The sequence below is a fragment of the Ranitomeya imitator genome, chromosome 3 (genome assembly GCF_032444005.1).
Source record: "Ranitomeya imitator isolate aRanImi1 chromosome 3, aRanImi1.pri, whole genome shotgun sequence".
Taxonomy (NCBI): Eukaryota; Metazoa; Chordata; class Amphibia; order Anura; family Dendrobatidae; genus Ranitomeya; species Ranitomeya imitator.
Window position 1 is genome coordinate 178847781 of NC_091284.1, and position 23432 is coordinate 178871212.

The 23432-nt window shown below is 45.7% G+C and overlaps 1 protein-coding gene across 2 annotated transcripts in view; it reads left to right on the forward strand.

Annotated features, from left to right (window-relative positions):
• The window catches only part of LOC138673069 (amine oxidase [flavin-containing] B-like), a 160905-nt gene that overhangs the window by 55749 nt on the left and 81724 nt on the right, over positions 1-23432 (forward strand). Inside the window, exons 2-5 of one of the 2 annotated variants that reach the window (XM_069761651.1) lie at positions 4219-4301; positions 6728-6832; positions 12972-13063; positions 15570-15711. In XM_069761651.1, the coding sequence (XP_069617752.1) occupies positions 6803-6832; positions 12972-13063; positions 15570-15711 (264 nt within the window). In that variant the 5' untranslated portion in view covers positions 4219-4301; positions 6728-6802. The remainder of the gene's footprint in view (positions 1-4218; positions 4302-6727; positions 6833-12971; positions 13064-15569; positions 15712-23432) is intronic. The other variant, XM_069761650.1, reaches the window with a different exon arrangement.

Consider the following 23432-nt stretch of genomic DNA (forward strand, 5'->3'; position numbering starts at 1 on the left):
CATCCTGCGTCCCCATCCTTATGTCCTGCTCCATCCTGCGTCCCAATCCTTATGTCCTGCTCCATCCTGCGTCCCCATACTGTTATGTGCTGCTCCATCCTGCGTCCCCATCCTTATGTGCTGCTGCATCCTGCGTCCCCATCCTTATGTGCTGCTCCATCCTGCGTCCCCATCCTTATGTGCTGCTCCATCCCGCATCCCCATCCTTATGTGCTGCTCCATCCTGCGTCCCCATACTGTTATGTGCTGCTCCATCCTGCGTCCCCATCCTTATGTGCTGCTGCATCCTGCGTCCCCATCCTTATGTGCTGCTCCATCCTGCGTCCCCATCCTTATGTGCTGCTCCATCCTGCGTCCCCATCCTTATGTGCTGCTCCATCCTGCGTCCCCATCCTTATGTCCTGCTCCATCCTGCGTCCCCATACTGTTATGTGCTGCTCCATCCTGCGTCCCCATCCTTATGTGCTGCTCCATCCTGCGTCCCCATCCTTATGTGCTGCTCCATCCTGCGTCCCCATACTGCCTCTGACCCGCTCGGCGCCGAGTGCTGGGGGGCCTGAGCAGGCGGGGACACCGGCGCGCTGTGGGGGTCAGGTGCCGGTATCGCCGCCAGCTCAGGCCCCCCAGCACTTACTATACTCACCTGTCCGGCGTTCCATCGCTGAGCGCCGCCATCTTCCCGGTCTCCTGGCTGTGACTGTTCAGTCAGAGGGCGGCGCCGGCGCGCATTAAGCGCGTCATCGCGCCCTCTGAACTGAAGGCCACAGACCGAAGACCGGGAAGATGGCGCCGCTCAGCGATGGAACGGGGACAGGTGAATATAGGCCGATACTCACCCTCCTGGCGGTCCCTGCTTCTGCGGTGGAGATCGCGGTGTGTGTTCAGTGTGAACGCACACCGCGATCTCCCGGGAGCGTCGCTCTGTGAGGCCCAGACTGCGCCGGCGCTTGCGCTTGCGCAGTCTATAGAGGCTTCGGACAGAGTGACGCTCCCAGCGTTATATTATAGATTGAACATAAATGTGCAAAGGAACAAAACACCAGATGTGTTATATGTATCAAAATATAAATATTTATTAGTGTCGGTATGGACAAAGAATGGAACCACTCGGATTAACAGGAGAAACCAAAGGGGAAAGAGAGCCGAGGCACGATGGAATAGATAGATAACAAGACAATAAAAAGAATATAAATGAAATGCCTTTATTAACAAGTACATGGGCGAGACGTGGCACCGGATGCGCATGCAAACAATAGATATAAAATATGTCTAAAAATACTTAGGAAAGTAGTGCAACACCCCAGGTAACCGATTGATCTGTTTTATTTGGGGCAAAAGAATAAAATATTGAAGTGACAACAAAAATTTATTATCTTAAATACAAATTTGTATTAAGGCCGGCTTCACACTCAGCGTATGAAAATACGGTCCATATATTACGGCCGTAATACGCTGAAATGTCCCGAAAATAGTGGTCCGTAGCTCCTCCGTAGGCAGGGTGTGTCAGCGTTTTTTGCGCATGGCATCCTCCGTATGTAATCCGTATGGCATCCGTACTGCGTGGTTTTCTCGCAGGCTTGCAAAACCAACATACCGCTATAGAAATGATCCATGTGTCCCAAAAAGAAAGAAAAATATATATATACTGTCTATATATATATATATATATATATATATATATATATATATGTCATTAGACACATATATGTATATATATATTAATATTTATTCTAGCGCTATACAGCTTGAAAGCCGGTAATTCAATTACCGGCTTTTTCTTTCTCCTTCTTAAAACCCGACATGATTTGAGACATGGTTTACATACAGTAAACCATGTCTTCTCTCCATTTTTTTTGCATATTCCACACTGCTAATGTTAGTAGTGTGTATCTGCAAAATTTGGCCGTTCTAGCTCTTAAAATAAAGGGTTAAATGGCGGAAAAAATTGGCGTGGGCTCCCGCGCAATTTTCTCCGCCAGAGTAGTAAAGCCAGTGACTGAGGGCAGATATTAATAGCCTGGAGAGGGTCCACGGTTATTGGCCCCCCCCTGGCTAAAAATATCTGCCCCCAGCCACCCCAGAAAAGGCACATCTGGAAGATGCGCCTATTCTGGCACTTGGCCACTCTCTTCCCACTCCCGTGTAGCCTGGGAGCTTTCTAGGAAATTTCCCACGATCTATGAACATCCAGCAGAGGGCGCCTCACCGCAAATGAAGCTAAATATAGCTCATTGATCTATATTTAGACTCATTCCCCGGGGTTTTGCAGCGAGGAGCAGCCTGCATTAGCAAAGCTCCTTGCTGCAAAATGTTTTAACCCCTTCAGAAGGATTTACATCGTTGGACGTTACAGATCTGCGGAGGGTAAGTATATTGTTGGTTTATTATGTTTTTTCTTTCACAGAACGAGGGTCTTCAGTGATTGGATTGGGCGTAGAATAAAATACTCCAACAACCATTGTTTTTATTTCATTAAAATAATTTTAAATAATGTGTTTGTGTTTTATTTAACCCTTTCATTCAATTGGATTAATAATGGATAGGTGTCATAATTGACGCCTCTCCATTATTAATTAGGCTTAATGTCACCTTACAATAGCAAGGTGGCATTAACCCTTCATTACCCCATATCCCACCGCTACACGGGAATGGGAAGAGAGTGGCCAAGTGCCAGAATAGGCGCATCTTCCAGATGTGCCTTTTCTGGGGTGGCTGGGGGCAGATATTTTTAGCCAGGGGGGGGCCAATAACCGTGGACCCTCTCCAGGCTATTAATATCTGCCCTCAGTCACTGGCTTTACTACTCTGGCGGAGAAAATTGCGCGGGAGCCCACGCCAATTTTTTCCGCCATTTAACCCTTTATTTTAAGAGCTAGAACGGCCAAATTTTGCAGATACACTCTACTGACATTAGTAGTGTGGAATCTGCAAAAAAAATGGAGAGAAGACATGGTTTACTGTATGTAAACCATGTCTCAAATCATGTCGGGTTTTAGGAAGGAGAAAGAAAAAGCCGGTAATTGAATTACCGACTTTCAAGCTGTATAGCGCTGGAATAAATAGTAATATATATACATATATGTGTCTCACTGACATATATATATATATATACCTATTCTATGTGTACACATTTATTCTACCTATTGGACTGTAAGCTGTCAGTGTGATTTTACTGTACACCGCACTGAATTACCGGCTTTTCTCTCTAAAAGCGCTGCGTATTTCTCGCAAGTCACAATGCTTGTCCGTGTGAAATCCGTATTTTTCACGCTTCCATAGACTTTCATTGGCGTATTTCTTGCGCAGTACGGTGACAAACGCAGCATGCTGTGATTTTGTACGGCCGTAGAAAGCCGTATAATACTGATCAGTAAAATACGGCAGATAGGAGCAGGGGCATAGAGAATAATTGTGCCGTATTTTTTGCGAGTTTTACGGACATAGTTTCTGCGCTCTTACGTCCGTAAAACTCGCAAGTGTGAAGCCGGCCTAATTCATACAAAAACAGTATTATGCTAAAATTCAGAAACAAGGTACTGGAAAATTATTTATCACACGCCCCCGGAAGAAGCTGGGCGAAACACGCGCGTCGGGGCGCGAGGTCCTCTATATTCCACCAGTGGCATTTTCTGGATTACAGCGATTTAAACGGTAAACTTTACTTTCTATTAGATGCTTGTCATTGGTATGTGTATTTATTTATATGATCCTCTTGGAACGGCAGACTTGTGATATATTTGCTTGTGAAAGCTTCACTATATGATATAAAGTATTTGTATATAGATCGGTATTAGTAACACGGGTAATCCAGTAAAATATAACAAGAGTGCCATCTAGCGTTTATTTGTAATTATGACAGTCTAACATCCATAAATCACAGTATTAGGCATTTTTGGCTTGATTAAAATATGTATTTTGGATGGATTGTTTAATACATCTTAATATGTGCATGTAGATAATATTTATATAAAAGAATGGTTAATTTATAGAGGGACCTCGTTTTTTTCCAGTACCTTGTTTCTGAATTTTAGCATAATACTGTTTTTGTATGAATTAATAAAAATTTGTACTTAAGATAAAAAAAATTTTTTGTCACTTCAATATTTTATTTTTTTGCCCCGAATAGAACAGTTCAATGGGTGTACACAAAAATATAAGGTGTTTTCCATGTTTCTGGGTTAGTAATTTATTCTTGAGGACTTTTTGTCTTGACCCCAGGTAACCGGTTGTTGCAGTGATGCTGCCTTCCTTTCGGGGAGGGTAATATCACACTTGGAGGCAAGGGAGATTCTTTCTATCAGGTAAGGCACTCGTATTCAACACATCTGAATCTAGGCCAGAAGGGGGAGCTCAGGACCCGGATTCAGGGGAGCTTCCTTACACTTTGTATCCTGGTCTGGAGGAGGAGCTAGATAGCCTGAGGGAGACAGTGGAGGGAGACAGTTGGTCTCCAGGAGAGCAGAAGGATGTCTGGAGCAGACGTAGGGGCCAAGCAGCCACGAGGGAGCTGCTACCCCTGGAAAGAGTGAGAAGCAGAAGGAGAGTTGAATTGTGGAGGAGCTTAGAGGGAAGAAGCACAGAGGAGGAAGAGGCTCAGCAGGGGAACAGTGGAAGGACACCCTGGGAGCCAGAGCGCAGAACCGGGTACCAGGATCCCAAGGCTATAGTGGGACTCTACGACACTTAGCAGAACTGGAGAGCATAGGACTGTATGTCAATTGCCTGCATCAAGTCTGAGGTGAAGCAGTAACTTTAGAGCCCGGGGCATGATAGAGTCCCTATAAACAGGCTCAAACTGCCTATAGTACAGACATCTGTCTTAGGACAGGAGAGAGGGGACTTGCACTGAGCTTCAAGCGGCAGGGACCTAACCAACTAAACAGCGCAAATAGGAAAGGCTCACGGACCTCACCTGGGAAAGGGATCTCCTATTGCCTCCAAGCCGGCTGGACCACAGCTACCCTGCACTTGGTACCATGGACTGAGGACTACTACTACCATCAGTAAACTAGGTACAGACTTTGCAAACCTATGTCCTCGTTCTTTGCTCATTTATCGGCTTACACCATCTTGCCATACACTTGGGAAGCCCTGGGGACCCTGTTGTGAGTTCTGTTTTTGGGCTCCCTCTGGTGGTTAGTGATGGTACTGGGTGACTTGTGTTCTCTGCGGTCTCTGGTGTCCACCTGTTCCATCAGGTTATGGGAGTTTCCTATTTAACCTGGCTTTTTTGTCATTTCCTCGCCGGCTATCAATGTAATCAGCGTGTCTTTTTACCTCTGCTCCCTGCGTCTGTTATCTTCAGGACAAGCTAAGTTTTGATTTTCCTGTTCCACGTTTTGCTTAATTTTTGTCTTAGTCCAGCTTGCAGATATGTGATTCCTTGCTGCTGGTTGCTCTAGTGGGCTGAAATTACTCCTCATGTTCCATGAGTTGGCACATGAGTTCAAGTAATTTCAGGATGGTTTTTTGAAGGGTTTTTCGCTGACCGCGCAGTTCACTTTTGTATCCTCTGCTATCTAGCTTTAGCGGGCCTCATTTTTGCTGATTCTATTTTCATAACTACGTATGTGCTTTCCTCTCATTTCACCGTTATTACATGTGGGGGGCTGCTATTTCTGTGGGGTGTTTCTCTGGAGGCAAGTGAGGTCTGTGTTTCTTCTTATAGGGGAAGTTAATCCTTCGGCTGGCGCGAGACGTCTAGGAATCATCGTAGGCACGTTCCCCGGCTACTGCTAGTTGTGTGTTTAGGTTCAGGATCGCGGTCAGCTCAGGTTCCATCACCCTAGAGCTTGTTTTGTTTTTGTGCTTGTCCTTTTGTGATCCCCTGCCATTGGGATCATGACAGGACCCCGCTTCACCTGTGGGAAGCATCACCATCTTGCTGCATATGACCACCCCAGAGGACCCCTTTAAGCAGCGTCGGTTCCCACTGACCGAACACCACAGGTGGAGTCACGAACAATAGACTTTACTCACAATCCCTTAAAGACCTTCCCCTTTAATTGCACGCCCAGGGCCATGGACCGGGTCACAGCCATCGTGACATCCCCTTTAAGTACCCCACGGCCCAGGCGGGCGGCTCAGTAGGACAACACAGCAGCAGATATTAAATACAATAGTATCATACCTCTGAACGTATCAATAAAGTGCAATGTGCCAGCAGCATAAGGAAGTACACATATAATAAGGGGTAAACAATAGAACACTGCTGCAGAAAATGAAAGTGCAGAGAAGCCTTGATTGATACACAAGATGTATGACCACAGGACCTATGGTATAGACATATAGGTAAAAGCTAACCAAGATGTTATAAGGAGTAAATAATATAGTCAAATTCAAAGTTGTAAATGTATCTAGAGGATAGTAAGGAAAAAAGTCCTTAGAAGGGTAACTTGCCATGGTGGCATCATATCAGTAGGTAGCCTGTGGTGGAAGTCATGGAATGCTCATGATGTACAGTAAGGCACCTATGTATGTGCGGGTACATACCAAGTAGCTGCTGTGTGTACAGACCACAGCGCCAAACCCCGACGCGCGTTTCAGACCAGACCTTCTGCTATAGGCGGTGAGCCACTGCTCTTGAGTGTATGTGCCAAACAGTGGGAGAAAACTGAGTGTGTCCCTAGTCAGAGCTTGGCTACATTGTATATATGTCAAACCATAGAACATTTTTACTTACCTTTCATAATGATAAAAAAATATGTCAATGCATCTTTATTTTCAGGGTAAATCATACAAATTTCAAGAAACTTCTCCACCAGCCTATAATCCTCTGGTTTTATTGGATTATAACAACTTCATGAGAACTATGGATCACTGGGGGAGTGAGGTATGATACTGTTATTTCTTGGTCTGTATGTAAAAAGTTTGTTTGCATTTACAAACATTGTAGTTAGAAGGTTTAACCCTTTAGTGACTGAGCCAATTTTGACCTTAACCCCTCCAGTGGTAAACCTACACCTTTTCTGGGACATGACAGATGATCTGATCAGCTGACATATGCCCTGTACAGCCGCCGGTGAAATCATGATTCACCCGCGGCTGTTAACATTTTAAATGCTGCTGTCAAACACTGACAGCGGTATTTAACATGGATGCGCAGGAAGCATGTCATTCCCTCCTCACATCGGCGCCTGTGTCACATGACCGTGGGTCACCGACGGGTTGGCATGACAACCCGGGGTCAGGAGGAGACCCCTGTGGCTGTCATTACTGAATCTATCACAAACCTATCCATTACAGTAAATGGCTGCCCACTCTCCCCATTCCCACAAGCTTGCTGTCTCAGGGTAATCCTTGACACTGATCTCTCCTTCAAACCGCATATACAAGCCCTTTCTACTTCCTGCCGCCTTCAACTCAAAAATATTTCATGGATCCGTACATTCCTAAACCAAGAATCTGCAAAAACCCTAGTCCATGCCCTCATCATCTCCCGCCTCGACTACTGTAACCTGCTCTGTGGCCTCCCCTCTTAAGGTACCGTCACACTGGACAATATCGCTAGCGATCCGTGACGTTGCAGCGTCCTGGATAGCGATATCATCCAGTGTGACACGCAGCAGCGATCAGGCCCCTGCTGTGATATCACTGGTCGGGGCAGAAAGGCCAGGACTTTATTTCGTCGCTGGCTCTCCCGCTGACATCGCTGAATCGGCGTGTGTGACGCCGATTCAGCGATGTCTTTGCTGGTAACCAGGGTAAACATCGGGTGAGCGCCGGGCAGCCGGAAAGCAGAGCTCACAGCCAGAGCAGAGAAGCAGAGCGCCGGGGACAGACAGCGGTAGGTAAGTATGTAGTGGTTGTTTTTTTTACTTTAACGATGGTAACCAGGGTAAACATCGGGTTACTAAGCGCGGCCCTGCGCTTAGTAACCCGATGTTTACCCTGGTTACCGGCATCGTTGGTCAATGGAGAGCTGTCTGTGTGACAGCTCTCCAGCGACCAAACAGCGACGCTGCAGCGATCCAGATCATTGTCGGTATCGCTGCAGCGTCGCTTAGTGTGACGGTACCTTAACACTCTCGCACCCCTCCAATCTATTCTAAACTCTGCTGCCTGACTAATCCACCTGTCCCCCCGCTATTCCCCGGCCTCTCCCCTTTGTCAATCCCTTCACTGGCTCCCCATTACCCAGAGACTCCAGAACAAAGCCTAACCATGACATACAAAGCCATCCACAACCTGTCTCCTCCATACATCTGTGACCTCGTCTCCCGGTACTTTCCTGCATGCAACCTCTGATCCTCACAAGATCTCCTTCTGTACTCCCCTCTTATCTCCTCTTCCCACAATCGTATACAAGATTTCTCTCGCACATCACCCCTACTATGGAACTCTCTACCACAACATATCAGACTCTTACCTACCATCGAAACCTTCAAAAAGAACCTGAAGACCTACCTCTTCCGGCAAGCCTACAACCTGCAGTAACCACCGATCGACCAAATCACTGCACGACCAGCTCTATCCTCACCTATTGTATCCTCACCCATCCCTTGTATATTGTTAGCCCTCACGGGCAGGGTCCTCTCTCCTCCTGTACCAGTTGTGACTTGTATTGTTCAAGATTATTGTACCTGTTTTTATTATGTATACCCCTCCTCACATGTAAAGCGCCATGGAATAAATGGCGCTATAATAATAAATACTAATAATAATTGCTATGAGCACCACCTAGTGGTCGGCATTCATAGCAAATGAGCATTTCTGATACATAGAGCAGGGCTGCAGCCCTGCTCTATGTTTTAGAGGCGATCAGACAAGTGCAGATTCTAGTCTCCCATGGAGGTTATTGAAGCATGTAAAAAGTAAAAAAAATGTTTTTAAAAATATTACCCCCCTTTTACCCCATTCAAAAAAAACAAGAAAAAAAATCAAATATACACTTATTTGGTATTGCCGCATTCAGAATCGCCCAATCTATCAATATAAAAAAAAATAATCAAATCGGTAAACGGTGTAGTGAGAAAAAAATTCAAAACATTAGAATTAGGTTTTTTTGGTCGCTGCAACATTGCAATAAAATGCAATAACGGGTAATCAAAATAACGTATCTGCACCAAAATGATATCATTAAAAACGTCAGATTAGCACTAAAAAAATAAGCCCTTAGCCGGGCCCAGTTCCTGAAAAATGGAGACGCTGCAGGTCTCGGAAAATGGCAACTTTTTTTTTTTACCCACTTTGGAATTTTTTTTCACCACTTAGACAAAAAAAACGTAGACATGTTTGGTGTCTATGACATGGGAATCATAATGGCAGGTCAGTTTTACCATATAGTGAACCTAGCAAAAAAGCCAAACAAAAAAAAGTGTGGGATTGCACTTTTTTTGCAATTTCGCGGCACTAGGAATTTTTTTCTCATTTTTTTGTTACACGACATGGTAAATCCAATGGTGTCGTTCAAAAGTACAACTAGTCTCACAAAAAACAAGCCCTCACATGGCCATTTTGATCAAAAAAATTAAAAAGTTATGGCTCTCAGAAGAAAGGGATCAAAAAATGAAGATGCAAAACCAAAAATACCCCTGTTGTTAAGGGGTTAATGACTGAGCCAAATTTTACAATTCTGACCAGTGTCAATTTATGAAGTTATAGCTCTGGAACATTTTAACAGATTCCACTGATTATGAGAATGATTTTTCGTGACATATTGTACTTCATGTTATTGGTAAAATTTACACTAAGTATTGGGAGGCGTTAGTGTGATGAGGAGGGTATTACTGTAGCTGCAAATAGAAAAACACCACAGAGGTGTCACAATGTGTCTTAATATATACTTACCTTGTAATATCTTCACATCCTGTTCCGGCCAGATGTGTCCGGATCCCAGAATTCCAAGCGGCCGAAGTTCACCGACTGCCATATTGGGACACCAAAGTGATGGGTGTCTCAATATGGAACCAGCCTCTTGCGCGGTACCACCAGCGGAACACCGTCACACCACACACACACAGAAACACTGTATACGCCGTACACACCAGACACAAACACACACTGTAAGTGCCGTACTCACCACACACTGTATATGCCGTACGCGCCACACACACACACTGTATACGCCGTATGCAGCCTCTTGCGTTGTACCACCAGTGGAATACTGTCGCGACCATGCTGTCGCCGGGATTAGCCAAATGATTCACTGACCGCTGCCATCTTTGTACAGGAGGAGCGCATGAACAGTTTTAATTTGGCGACCGCTATCTGCACAAAGATAGCGGCGGCCTGATTTACTGCGCCTGATCCCGGCAGCAGATGCGTGACGTGTCTACAGGCAGAGGAAGCTGTCACATTAAAGGGGTATCCCACGAGCGAAAGTTCATTTTAAAAATTGTCTGTGTCTGACCCTGTACGGAGCATACCACATCTCCTGGGCAGGGGAGAAAAAGACAATATTAAAATTACAGCAGGGAATCACGGAGGATTCATTTTGTCAGGTTAAATAATCCACTGACTGCTATTAAACAATATTTTACCTCATAAAATGGATAAGTCAGCACATGGGGAAAAACAGAGTGTATAGTTGGGTGAGCACATGGGGGGGAGATATTCTCAGTGCTGCAAAGCCTGCCCCCATCGTGATATTACCGCCCTCCCGATGCGATTGCATCGGGCCTCCATCTAGTAATACTATAAATAGGAATCAGTAATTGCGCTACAGGTACCTTCTTTATAAGGTGGAGTAACCGGTGATTTAATGAATGAGACAGATTGGGATAATTAAACAAATGTATTCCAAGCAGTAGAGCAGTAGAAATGGCATACAGTTACACTGAAGGTCACTTAAATAGATGTTGGAGTAAGAGGCATGATAGGAAGGAATTGGTCCCTATTGCGCCTCTTACTCTGCCGAGACACATGACCACCTAAGTCACCCAGGTCATGCTGGCTCCAGAGATGCCGTAGGACTTTATCGCTTTGGAAGATTCATCATCATATAGCTACCACAAGTCTCTATCTTGTGAGGTATACCCACCGACGACCCTACATCTTCTGTAATCAGAAACGGAAAGGCGCCTCAGCCAATTGGAGAAAGGTAAAATCCTGCTACTGAAAATTATCAGGCTATCCATGAGCCTTCATTTGACTACCAACCTCTAACACTGACTATTTCGAACTGTACTCTTAATATGTTTTAAATCCAACATCTATTTAAGTGACCTTCAAGGTAACTGTATGTCATTTCTACTGCTCTACTGCTTGGTATACATTTGTTTGATTGTCCCAATCCATCTCATTTATTAAATCACCGGTTACTCCACCTTATAAGGAAGGTACCTGTAGTGAAAATACTGATTCCCATTTATAGAGGCAAAATTTATTCGATATGACTTACGTTTACTTATGAAAAAAAATGGAAATTTGGCAAAAATTTTAAACATTTGGCAATTTTCAAACTTTTTATTTTTGTGCCCATAAATCAGAGAGTCGTGCCACACAAAATACTTCAGTTAATAATTTTACATTTTCCACATTTCAACAGCACAATTTTGGAAACTTTTTTTTTGTTAGGGCGATATAAGGGTTAAAATTTGACCAGTGATTTCAAATTTTTCCAACAAAATTTACAAAACCATTTTTATAGGGACCATCTCACATTTGAAGGGACTTTCGGGGGTCATTATAACAGAAAATACCAAAAAGTGACACCATTCTAAAAACTGCACCCTTCAAGGTGCGCAAAACCAGATTCAAGACGTTTATTAACCCTTCAGGTGCCACACGAGAACTAAAGCAATGAGGAAGGAAAAAATTAACATTTAACTTTTTTCACAAAAAATTTAATTTAGACCCAAACTTTTTTATTTTCATAAGGGTATCGAGATAATGGACCACAAAATTAGTTGTGCAATATCTCCTGAGTACGCCGATAGCTTGTATGTGGGGGAAAACCACTGTTTTGGCACATGGCAGTGCTCAGAAGGGAGGGAGCACTGTTTGACTTTTTAAACACAAAATTATCTGGAATCGGGCACCATGTCGCGTTTAGAGACCCCCTGATGTTCCTAAACAGTGGAAACCCCCCAATTCTAACCCCAACCCTAACCCCAACACACCCCTAACCGTAATCCCAATCCTAACCCTAACCACAACTCTAACCCCAACACAACCCTAACCCTAACCACAACCCTAACCCCCAACCCTAAAAAGCGGTGCTGAGGAATATCTACCTTTAACTGCCACTGTTAAAAGGCATAATGGCAGTCATTAAGGGGTTAAAGGGGTATCCCCGTTTCCAAGATCTTATCCCAATATGTAGCAGGTATAATAATAAGATTAAGAAATACCTCCAGTTAGAGATGTGGTGTAATATGCTACTCATATTAGCTGTTTCACTTACTACATGTGCAGGGCATTGCAGTAGCTTAGTTATCCATGAATATGACCACTAACAGCTAACTAACTAATTGTCACTATATCAGTGGCTGCAACTCTGGATACCTAAGCTACTGCAATGCCCTGCACTTGGGGTAAGCTACAATATTTGTGAATTTATTACAACTGTTGTATCTTTTTCACACTGTGGTTTGTTAGTATTGCGATTATGATTTCCTATGCTGGGTAAAATTTAATGAAGCTCTCCCAAGAAAATGTATATTCCAAAAATCTTTCTAAGTATGTGTGTAGTGTAGTGTGAGTGCAATAAAATACTCACTGATGGTCATTTCCCCCAGTGACTTCAATTCCGACTATCACACTTTAAGTCTATGGAGCGTCATTTTTAGACTCAATGATTTACATTGTAAAAGTAACTTCCAGTTTACACATAAGTCCCAGTGTGATCCAACAAGTCCTAATAGTAGTCGCATGAGTCAGGAGACGACCGGAGCCGCGTTGGAAACTGGGGAAGACGACGTTCAGTGAGTATTTTATTGCACTTACACTATACTACACTCATATTTAGATAGGTCTAGGGAATACAAATTTTCTTGGGAGTGCTTGTTTAATGTTGATATTGCTGTCAGATTCCTGCAGATGCACCATGGAAAGCTCCTCATGCTAAAGACTGGGACAATATGTCAGTGAGAGAATTCATAGACAAAGTATGCTGGACAAGGTAAGCTTCTTTTAGGGCTAATTATTGCAGTGCATACAACACTAGATGACCAGGGAATTCACATTGCACAACATAGCTACAGTGAATTTTCATTTACAGATCAGCACAAAGGGCAGAGTACTTGAAGAATAATGTTCAGACCTGCATTTCTATATGTCTTCATCTATCTCTGCGTAAAAGATTGGATTATGTTTTTTGTTTCAATGAAAGCTTCTATTCAAAGAAACTGGATCGTTGGCCTTAAGTATTGAGGCTTATGCTGAAAAATGGCAATTGAAGTGTAATTTAGATAAATGGAAGGTCATGCACTTGGGCAGAGAAAATAAAATGCATAATTATGTACTAAATTGTAAAACTGTCACTGAAAAAGACTTGGTGCATGGGTGGACGTCAACCTCAACTTTAATGACCAGTGCCAGGTAGCTGCTGCCAAAGCAAATAAAATAATGGGATGCATTAATAAAGGCATAGATTCACAAGAGCACAGTTTGGCCTCTATACAGATCACTAGTGCGACCACGTTTAAAATACTGTGTACTGTAGTCTTCTGTGTATAAAAAGTACATGGCTGAACCAGAGCGGGTGCAGAGAAGAGTGACCAAGGTTATTAAGGAAATGGGTGTATTGCAATACTAAGACAGGTTATCAAGCTTAGGGGTATTCCATTTGAAAAAATGAAGGCTTAGGGGCGATCTTATTACAATGTACAAATATATAAGGGGAAACTATAGAGCTCTTTCTAATGAGATTTTACACCTAGGTCTGTGACGGTGACATCTAGTGGAAAAAAGGTTCAATAATAACCACAAACGCTGGTTCTTTACTGCTATAGCAGTGAGACTGTGGAGCTCACTGCCATATTATGTTATAAGGAAAAAAGAAATAAATAAGCTCACCACGCCAATGTTGTTCAGAATACATCGGAAAGTTGATGAATGGGCGAAAATTCCTACTTGTGATGCGCAGATATTGTAGAACTGTTGAAGAAAACCGGTTTTTGGGTACTTCCATCAATAAAATTAGCCCTTTTATTAGAAACTAGATGGTGGCCCGATTCTAACGCATCGGGTATTCTTGAATATGCATGTCCACGTAGTATATTGCCCAGCCACGTAGTTTATTGCCCAGCCACGTAGTATATTGCCCAGCCGCGTAGTATATTGCACAGCCGCGTAGTATATTGCCCAGTCACATAGTATATTGCACAGCCACGTAGTATATTGCACAGTCACGTAGTATATTGCCCAGCCACGTAGTATATTGCACAGCCACGTAGTATATTGCCCAGTGACGTAGTATATTGCACAGCGACATAGTATACAGCACAGAGCCACGTAGTATATTGCCCAGTCACGTAGTATATTGCCCAGCCACGTAGTATATTGCACAGCCACGTAGTATATTGCCCAGCCACGTAGTATATTGCCCAGTCACATAGTATATTGCCCAGCCACGTAGTATATTGCACAGCCACGTAGTATATTGCCCAGCCATGTAGTATATTGCCCAGCTACGTAGTATATTGCCCAGTTACATAGTATATTGCACAGCGACGTAGTATACAGCACAGAGCCACGTAGTATATTGCCCAGCCATGTAGTATATTGCCCAGTGATGTAGTAAATTGCCCAGATGATATTCGAGTGATGTGCATTGTCTCACTCACACCCATAGGCTTATATGGGTGCGAATCAGCCGAGTCTCAGCCGAGTGTTGGTGACAATCGCAGCATGCTGCGATTTCACTCGCACACTGAAAACAGCCGAGAAAAAATACGGTGAGCTACCCCATATATGAATACTGGTCCGAGTGCTATGCGATTTTTCATCGCATAGCACTCGTCTGTATTCAACGGTAGTGTGACTCCAGCCTTAAAGGGAGTCTGTCTGTAGAATCAACCCTGAGTCCTAAGCCATTTATATGAGCATGTAGGTCATAGGAATTTAAATAAATTGATACCTTGATATCTGTGATCTGATGTTTTATTACAGAGTCATCCACATTTTTGTTAATATGTAAATCAGCTGTTAAGATCTATGAATCAGACATAGATCTCCCTGAGAATTTGCCTCTACAGCTTATTTTAAATGAAAGATGGCTTTACCAGAGTGGAACAGTAATGGCTGACAGTCTTCTCTCCTGATTTATATGTCTCTCACTGGTAGCGCCCCCTTTAGGGGAGATCTGTGTCTGTGTCATAGATCACAGATATCAAGATATCATTTTTTTCAACTTTTTATGAACTACATGCCCATATGGCTTAGATGGGTTGATCCCCATGACAGATTCCCATTAAAGCTGCTTTATTCGCTTTATTCATTTTTAAAAGTCAAAGTAATATAGTTGCATGATGCTAAGAATAGGATGACAGTGGAGCATTTATGGCTTTTCCATAGGTCTTGGAGGTGCAATTTATTAATTTATTAAATATAATTAAAATACTTAAAAAGTGTTATTATTGCATTTATATTAAATTTATATATATATTTGATATCTATTTGAACAGAGCAGGAAGGCGGTTTGCAGAGTTAGTTGTGAATTTGGTTGTTACTGCTGAAACACAACAGGTTTCTACACTATGGTTCCTCTGGTGTGTAAGGATCAGTGGTGGAACTGCAAGAATGTTCTCAATTGACAATGGTGCACAGGTAAATTTTTATTGTATATTTACTTTTTAGCTTACTATAAAAAAAAAAATACATTATTGAATGTTTGCATGCGATGACGTAACAAGAGTCTTATGGTCCTCAGAGGAAACTTTGGACCTTAGCCCCTACCAGAAGGTTGTTCAGATGTTAGGGCCCCTGTACTAATATCCAAGTCCTGGTCCCAATCTTGTAATAAAGTTTTCCATCCTGTAATAATGTAATAATGATCCCTAACCTGGCCTCTGTACTGCAATAATGGAGTTTGGAGTTTCCAGAAAGACAAGGTGTTCAGTGCTCAGAGTCATGGCCAAGATAAGGAAGGCTGAAACCCGACAACCACTGAGCAAAATACCTAAATTGTATTGACTCAGCCGGGAAATATCTGAAGACAGATCAGATGGATGGGTTTATGGCTGGATCAGTAATGGTCATAGATTTCCACGTCGAGGATAGAGGTGGGGTATTACCAGGGCCGGACTGGGACTAAAATTCAGCCCTGGCATTTTAAGTTACACAGGCCCACTTGTCACATGGTGACTGTATAATATCTTTGTAAACTTGTAGGCAGGGCCGGTTTTAGGCAAAGTGGGGCCCTAGGCAAAGTTTAAAATGGGGCCCCAAATGCTAACATATTGCACATCACACAAAAGCATTTCGGTTGTATTTACATGCGATGATCTCAGGCTAAATGAGTTTGATCGACAATACTGAAGTTGTTCAACACTTGTTTCCCGGCCTCTTTCCACCAGCTGAGGAATAATGATGGGACAGAACCATCACTAACAGATCACTAACAGATCACCATACAGTATCATGTTATCAGCAGCACATCTACAGTTTACATGGGCGATGTGCTGCTGAGAACAATGATTTTTGTTCCAGCAAAAACAATCTGAATATGCAGCATTTTACTTGTTTAGTAAAATACACCCCATAGTCCTCCATATATTATAATGTGCACTACAGTCCTCCATATAGTATAATAAACTCCCTATAGTTCTCCATATATTAAAATACACTGCTCAGTCCTCCACATAGTATATTACACTCCTCATAGTCCTTCATACAGCATAATACATTCCTCATAGTGCTCCATATAGTATAATACTCCACCATAGTCATCCATGTAGTACAATTCACTTCCCATAGTATAATGCACCCCATAGTTCTTCATATAGTATAACGTATTCCCCACAGTCCTCAATACAGTATAATGCAGCCCACATACTGTTAGGGTTGGCGGAACGCACCAAATATATTGTTTATTAAAAGGAATTGGTGCGTTCGCAACCCGGGATCCACCGTGCAGGAAAGTACCTGCTGCTAAATAATGGCGGCTCTATATGGCGGTATATACTAACTCTGTTAGCTTCACAGAGTAACCGCGAGAGGTGAGCTCTGTGCCCTGTTAGACTTTCACAGAGGCACAGGCCAACTACCCAGATGTGAGCAGTGAGTGGTCATGCATGCATACTCAATCTCCTCGCCGGAGGAGCCAGCATTCTAGGGGCTTATTTCAGCCGGGTCCCTGAACACATTTATACACAATCTCCTCGCCGGAGGTGCCAGCATTCTAGGGGCTTATTTCAGCCGGGTCCCTGAACACATACAAACACATGACCATATTGGCGCAAAGCATATAGCAAAAGACGATACTAGCGCATGGCCGTGCGGTCATGCGCAGTTTATATAGTTGCAGCACAGGAAGCTGCTACTGAAGTTTTTGCCCTTTCAGGACCTTCCAGAAGGACCAATGGAAAGTGCTGCAGTACCTGAGCATGTTTTGCCCTTTCAGGACTTTCCAGAAGGACCAATGGAATGTACTGCAGCACCTGAGCATGTGACTGAACATGTGGCCCTCGACCTCCAATGGGAGACCCTGCCCTGGGCATGCTCAGTGTGAGTAAACAAGGACTTAGTCCCAGAGAGGCTCGCTCACCGCAGATCAGTGCAGGGTACCATAGGAAAGCCAGAAAAGGCAGTAGTGACCCTATGCACCGAATCAGCCCCAGTGAGACGCTGGGAGCGACGTCTCCGCTGAGCAGAGCCCACTGCGGCCGATACCGAATGGGAGACCGCAGCAGACACGGATCGAGATTCCCCCTGTGCAGCAGAGGAAACTCGACTCCTAACATTACCCCCCCCTCCTAGGGCCCCCCCCTCCTTGAGCCTCACTACGCTCAAAAGCTGCGATAAGCAGCGGAGCCCGAATGTGATCCACAGGCTCCCAGGTTCTATCCTCTGGGCCGTGACCCTTCCAGTCCACCAGATAAAATTTCTTGCCACGTACCACCTTGCACCCCACAATAGCATTCACCTCAAACTCATCCGTGGATGAACCCGATGTCCCAGCAGATGACTCGGAAAACCGGGACAAATGAACGGGCTTTAAGAGGGAAACGTGGAAAGTATCGGTGATACCAAGGCGTGGAGGAATAGCCAAACGGTAGACCACAGGGTTGACCTGTTCCAGAACCTTAAACGGGCCAATGTAGCGAGGAGCAAACTTAGTGGACTCAACTCGCAGCCTGATGTTACGGGCGGAGAGCCACACTAAGTCGCCAGGAGCAAAGACCGGAGCGGGGCGCCGGTGTGTATCAGCCGAAACCCTCATTCTCTCCTTGGAGGCCCGGATGGCATCCTGTGTGCGGTCCCAGATGTCACGTGCCTCCACCGCCCAGTCTGCCACCCTAGAATCGGTGGATGACACGGGCATGGGCACAGGGACACGCGGATGCTGGCTGTAATTAAGGAGAAAAGGAGTTTGACCAGTGGAATCGGCTACGGCGTTGTTCAGGGCAAATTCCGCCCAAGGTAGCAAAGATGCCCAGTCATCCTGCCTAGCAGAGACGAAATGTCGCAAATATGTCACCAGAGTCTAGTTGGTTCTCTCCACCAACCCATTCGTCTCGGGATGGTATGCAGAGGAGAGGTTTAACTCTATGCTGAGTAAACGGCAGAGCTCTCTCCAAAACCGAGATGCGAACTGGGGACCCCGATCGCTGACAATCTTATCAGGCATACCATGCAAACGGAAAACATGTTTAATGAACAACACCGCCAAGGCCCGTGCTGAGGGTAACCGAGGAAGCGGCACCAAATGCACCATCTTGGAGAAATGGTCGGTGACAACCCAAATAATGGAGCAGCCACGCGACTTGGGTAGACCCACCACAAAGTCCATCCCGACCATCTCCCAGGGCCTGTCTGCCACCGGTAGAGGGTAAAGCAACCCAGCAGGCCGTTGCCGAGGAGACCGATTCTGGGCGCAAGAAATGCACGCCTGAATATAGTCCTTGACATCTCGGGCCATATGCGGCCACCAGTATGTTCTCGCCAGAAGCTCAGATGTCCTCTTGGTCCCAAAATGCCCACCCACTCTGGAGGAGTGAGCCCAAGAGAGAACCTCCGGTCGCAAGTTAGCTGGTACGAAAGTCTTGCCCGGGGGCACAGACTCTAGCGAAACCGGAGCTACAGTTCTCAGGCTCTCAGAAGCGACAATAAGCCGAGGCTCCTCCTCCTCCTCCTCCGATGACACCACGGAGCGGGAGAGAGCGTCAGCACGAACGTTCTTCTCCCCGGAGAGGAAATGGAGAGTAAAATGGAACCGGGAGAAGAACAGGGACCATCTAGCCTGGCGAGAATTCAGCCGCTGGGCCGTTTGCAGATACACCAAGTTCTTGTGGTCAGTGAAGACTTGGAAGGGAAAGCGAGCTCCCTCCAAGAGATGTCTCCACTCCGAAAAAGCCAACTTCATGGCCAGCAACTCCCTGTCCCCGATGGAATAATTCCTCTCCGCTGGTGTGAAGGTCTTGGAGAAGAAGAAGCAAGGATGCTTCCGACCTTGAGCATCCTTTTGGAAAAGGACTGCTCCAGCACCAACGGATGAGGCATCCACCTCCAAGATAAATGGCTTATCAACATCGGGGCGATGTAGGATGGGAGCGCTAGCGAAGTGTGACTTGATCGAGAGAAAGGCTTTGGAGACCTCCTCTGACCACAACTTGGGATTTGCTCCCTTCTTGGTGAGGGCAACCAAGGGAGCTACCAAAGTTGAGAAGTGTGGAATGAACTGGCGATAGTAATTAATGAACCCCATAAAGCGCTGCACCGCTTTAAGAGAATGGGGTTCTTGCCAGTCCATTACAGCCTGTAGCTTGGCAGGATCCATAGCCAAACCCTGGGCAGAGATGATATAACCAAGGAAAGGCAAGGACTCCTGCTCAAACACACACTTCTCCAACTTGGCGTAGAGGGAGTTTGCCCGTAAGAGGTCGAAGACTTTGCGAACATCTCTCCGATGGGAGTCAATATCTGGAGAGAAGATGAGAATATCATCCAGATAGACTACGACCGAGGTGGTGAGCCTATCCCGGAAGATGTCGTTCACAAAGTCTTGGAAAACGGCTGGGGCATTACAGAGCCCGAAGGGCATCACCAGATATTCATAGTGCCCATCCCTGGTGTTAAAAGCCGTCTTCCATTCATCCCCCTCACGGATGCGAATCAGGTTGTAAGCACCCCGCAGATCTAACTTTGTAAATACCCTCGCTCCCCGTAGCCTATCAAACAGCTCAGATATCAGGGGTAGTGGGTACTTGTTCTTAACGGTGATGGCGTTAAGACCCCTGTAGTCTATGCATGGACGTAAGTCTCCAGTCTTCTTCTGTACAAAGAAGAACCCTGCCCCTGCCGGAGACACTGACTTCCTAATGAATCCTCTTGCCAGATTCTCCTGGATGTACTGGGACATTGCCTCCGTCTCCGGGAGAGATAACGGATAGACTCGACCCCGGGGAGGCTCAGCACCAGGCAAGAGGTCAATAGGACAGTCATAGGGGCGGTGAGGCGGAAGGGTCTCCGCAGCTCTTTTGGAGAACATGTCTGCATAGGGCCAATAGTGCTTGGGGAGAGAGGAAAGATCTGTGGGTACCTGTGTAGTAGCAACCTGAACGCACTCCCTCAGACATCTACCCTCGCAAGATTTACTCCAACCCAAAATTCTCCCAGAGGACCACTCAATATGAGGAGAATGGTAGCGAAGCCATGGTATCCCCAACAGGACCTCATCAATTCCCTCAGGAATGACTAATAGGGAGGTTATCTCCTGATGTGATGGAGACACAGATAGCGTGAAAGGAATGGTTTGGTGGGTAATCTGTGAAGGTAGTGTTGACCCATTTACCACTCAAACGGTTACCGGCTTGGCGAGCATCACCAAGGGTATTGCGTGACGCTGGGCAAAAGCGGAAGACATAAAGTTACCCTCTGCCCCAGAATCCACGCATAGCTCGACCATAAGAGTGGATGGGCCTATGGTAATTGTCCCCTTGAAGGACAACTTTGAGGCAAACGTCGCCGTGTCTAGTGTACCTCCTCCAACTGCCACTAGACGCTGACGTTTCCCCGACCGCTGAGGACCCTTGGAGGCAAGGTGTCCTGACGGCTGGCAAACATGACGGACCTTATGTGCACGGGCAGACTGAGACTTGGATCCCGCTCGTGTCACCTCTAAGGCCTCATGTGACTCGGATGCCTGGACTGGAGATTCCAAAGGTTTGGCGAAGGTGGGAGCCAGCCGAAACCTCTGCCTACACTGGGCTCGCTCCAACCTCCGCTCGTTAAAACGGAGGTCAATACGAGTAGATACGGCTATGAGCTCCTCCAGTGTGGCGGGAATCTCCCTAGTGGCCAAAGCGTCCTTCACATGGTCAGCCAGCCCCCTCCAAAATACGGGAATGAGGGTTTTATCTGGCCATTCCAACTCAGACGCTAATGTCCGGAAGTGAACAGCAAAATGGCTGACCATGGTTGAACCCTGAGTCAAAGCCAGCAGTTGGAGCGCTGTATCATGGGTGACTTGAGGTCCTAAAAAGACCTGTTTCAGAGTGTCCAGAAACCTAGGAACACTCCGCACCACATGATCGTTGCGCTCCCACAGCGGCGTAGCCCACTCCAACGCTCTGTCCGACAGGAGAGAGATTATGAATCCCACCTTTGCCCGCTCAGTAGGGAAACGTGCAGCCAGAAGCTCGAGGTGTATACCACATTGGCTCACGAAACCCCTACAGGACTTACTGTCCCCAGAGTATCTCTCAGGCAAAGGAAGGTGAGATAGGGTCGGAACAGAGGTGGCAGTGGGTAAAGCTGCTGCAGCCACGCTAGCAGCCTGAACAGCTATTGCGGTAACATCCACCGCCGAGGTTGCACGCTCAAGAGACGCCAACCGGCCCTCCAGCAGCTGGATGTACCCCTGCAATCGCTGTTCATCCGCCATTACTTAGCCAGATCCTGGCGCTAGTATACTGTTAGGGTTGGCGGAACGCACCAAATATATTGTTTATTAAAAGGAATTGGTGCGTTCGCAACCCGGGATCCACCGTGCAGGAAAGTACCTGCTGCTAAATAATGGCGGCTCTATATGGCGGTATATACTAACTCTGTTAGCTTCACAGAGTAACCGCGAGAGGTGAGCTCTGTGCCCTGTTAGACTTTCACAGAGGCACAGGCCAACTACCCAGATGTGAGCAGTGAGTGGTCATGCATACTCAATCTCCTCGCCGGAGGAGCCAGCATTCTAGGGGCTTATTTCAGCCGGGTCCCTGAACACATTTATACACAATCTCCTCGCCGGAGGTGCCAGCATTCTACGGGCATATTTCAGCCGGGTCCCTGAACACATACAAACACATGACCATATTGGCGCAAAGCATATAGCAAAAGACGATACTAGCGCATGGCCGTGCGGTCATGCGCAGTTTATATAGTTGCAGCACAGGAAGCTGCTACTGAAGTTTTTGCCCTTTCAGGACCTTCCAGAAGGACCAATGGAAAGTGCTGCAGTACCTGAGCATGTTTTGCCCTTTCAGGACCTTCCAGAAGGACCAATGGAATGTACTGCAGCACCTGAGCATGTGACTGAACATGTGGCCCTCGACCTCCAATGGGAGACCCTGCCCTGGGCATGCTCAGTGTGAGTAAACAAGGACTTAGTCCCAGAGAGGCTCGCTCGCCACAGATCAGTGCAGGGTACCATAGGAAAGCCAGAAAAGGCAGTAGTGACCCTATGCACCGAATCAGCCCCAGCGAGACGCTGGGAGCGACGTCTCCGCTGAGCAGAGCCCACTGCGGCCGATACCGAATGGGAGACCGCAGCAGACACGGATCGAGATTCCCCCTGTGCAGCAGAGGAAACTCGACTCCTAACACATACAGTATAATGCAGCCACCACCCTACAGAGTATAATGCAGCCACCCCAGAGTATAATGTAACCCCCCAAAAATATAATGCAGCCCCCCATAGAGTATGGTGCTATCACCCCTCATATAATATAAATATAATACAGCCCCCCATAGAATACAATGTAGCCCTGAATAGAATAGAATACAGCCCACCTCCCCATAGAATATAATGCAGCCACATCAAAGAGTATGATGCAATCATCCCTCATAAAATCTAATACAGCCCCCCATAGAATATAATGCAGCCCACCTCCCCATAATATATAATGCAGCCCCCCCATAGAATATAATGCAGCCTCCATAGTATATAAGACAGCCTCCCCCATAGAATATAATATACCCCCCATAGTATATAACACAGCCTCCCCCATAGAATAGAATATACCCCGCAATAGTATATAACACAGCCACATAGTATATAAAACGGCCTCCCCCATAGAATATAATATACCTCCCATAGTATATATCAAAGCCCACAT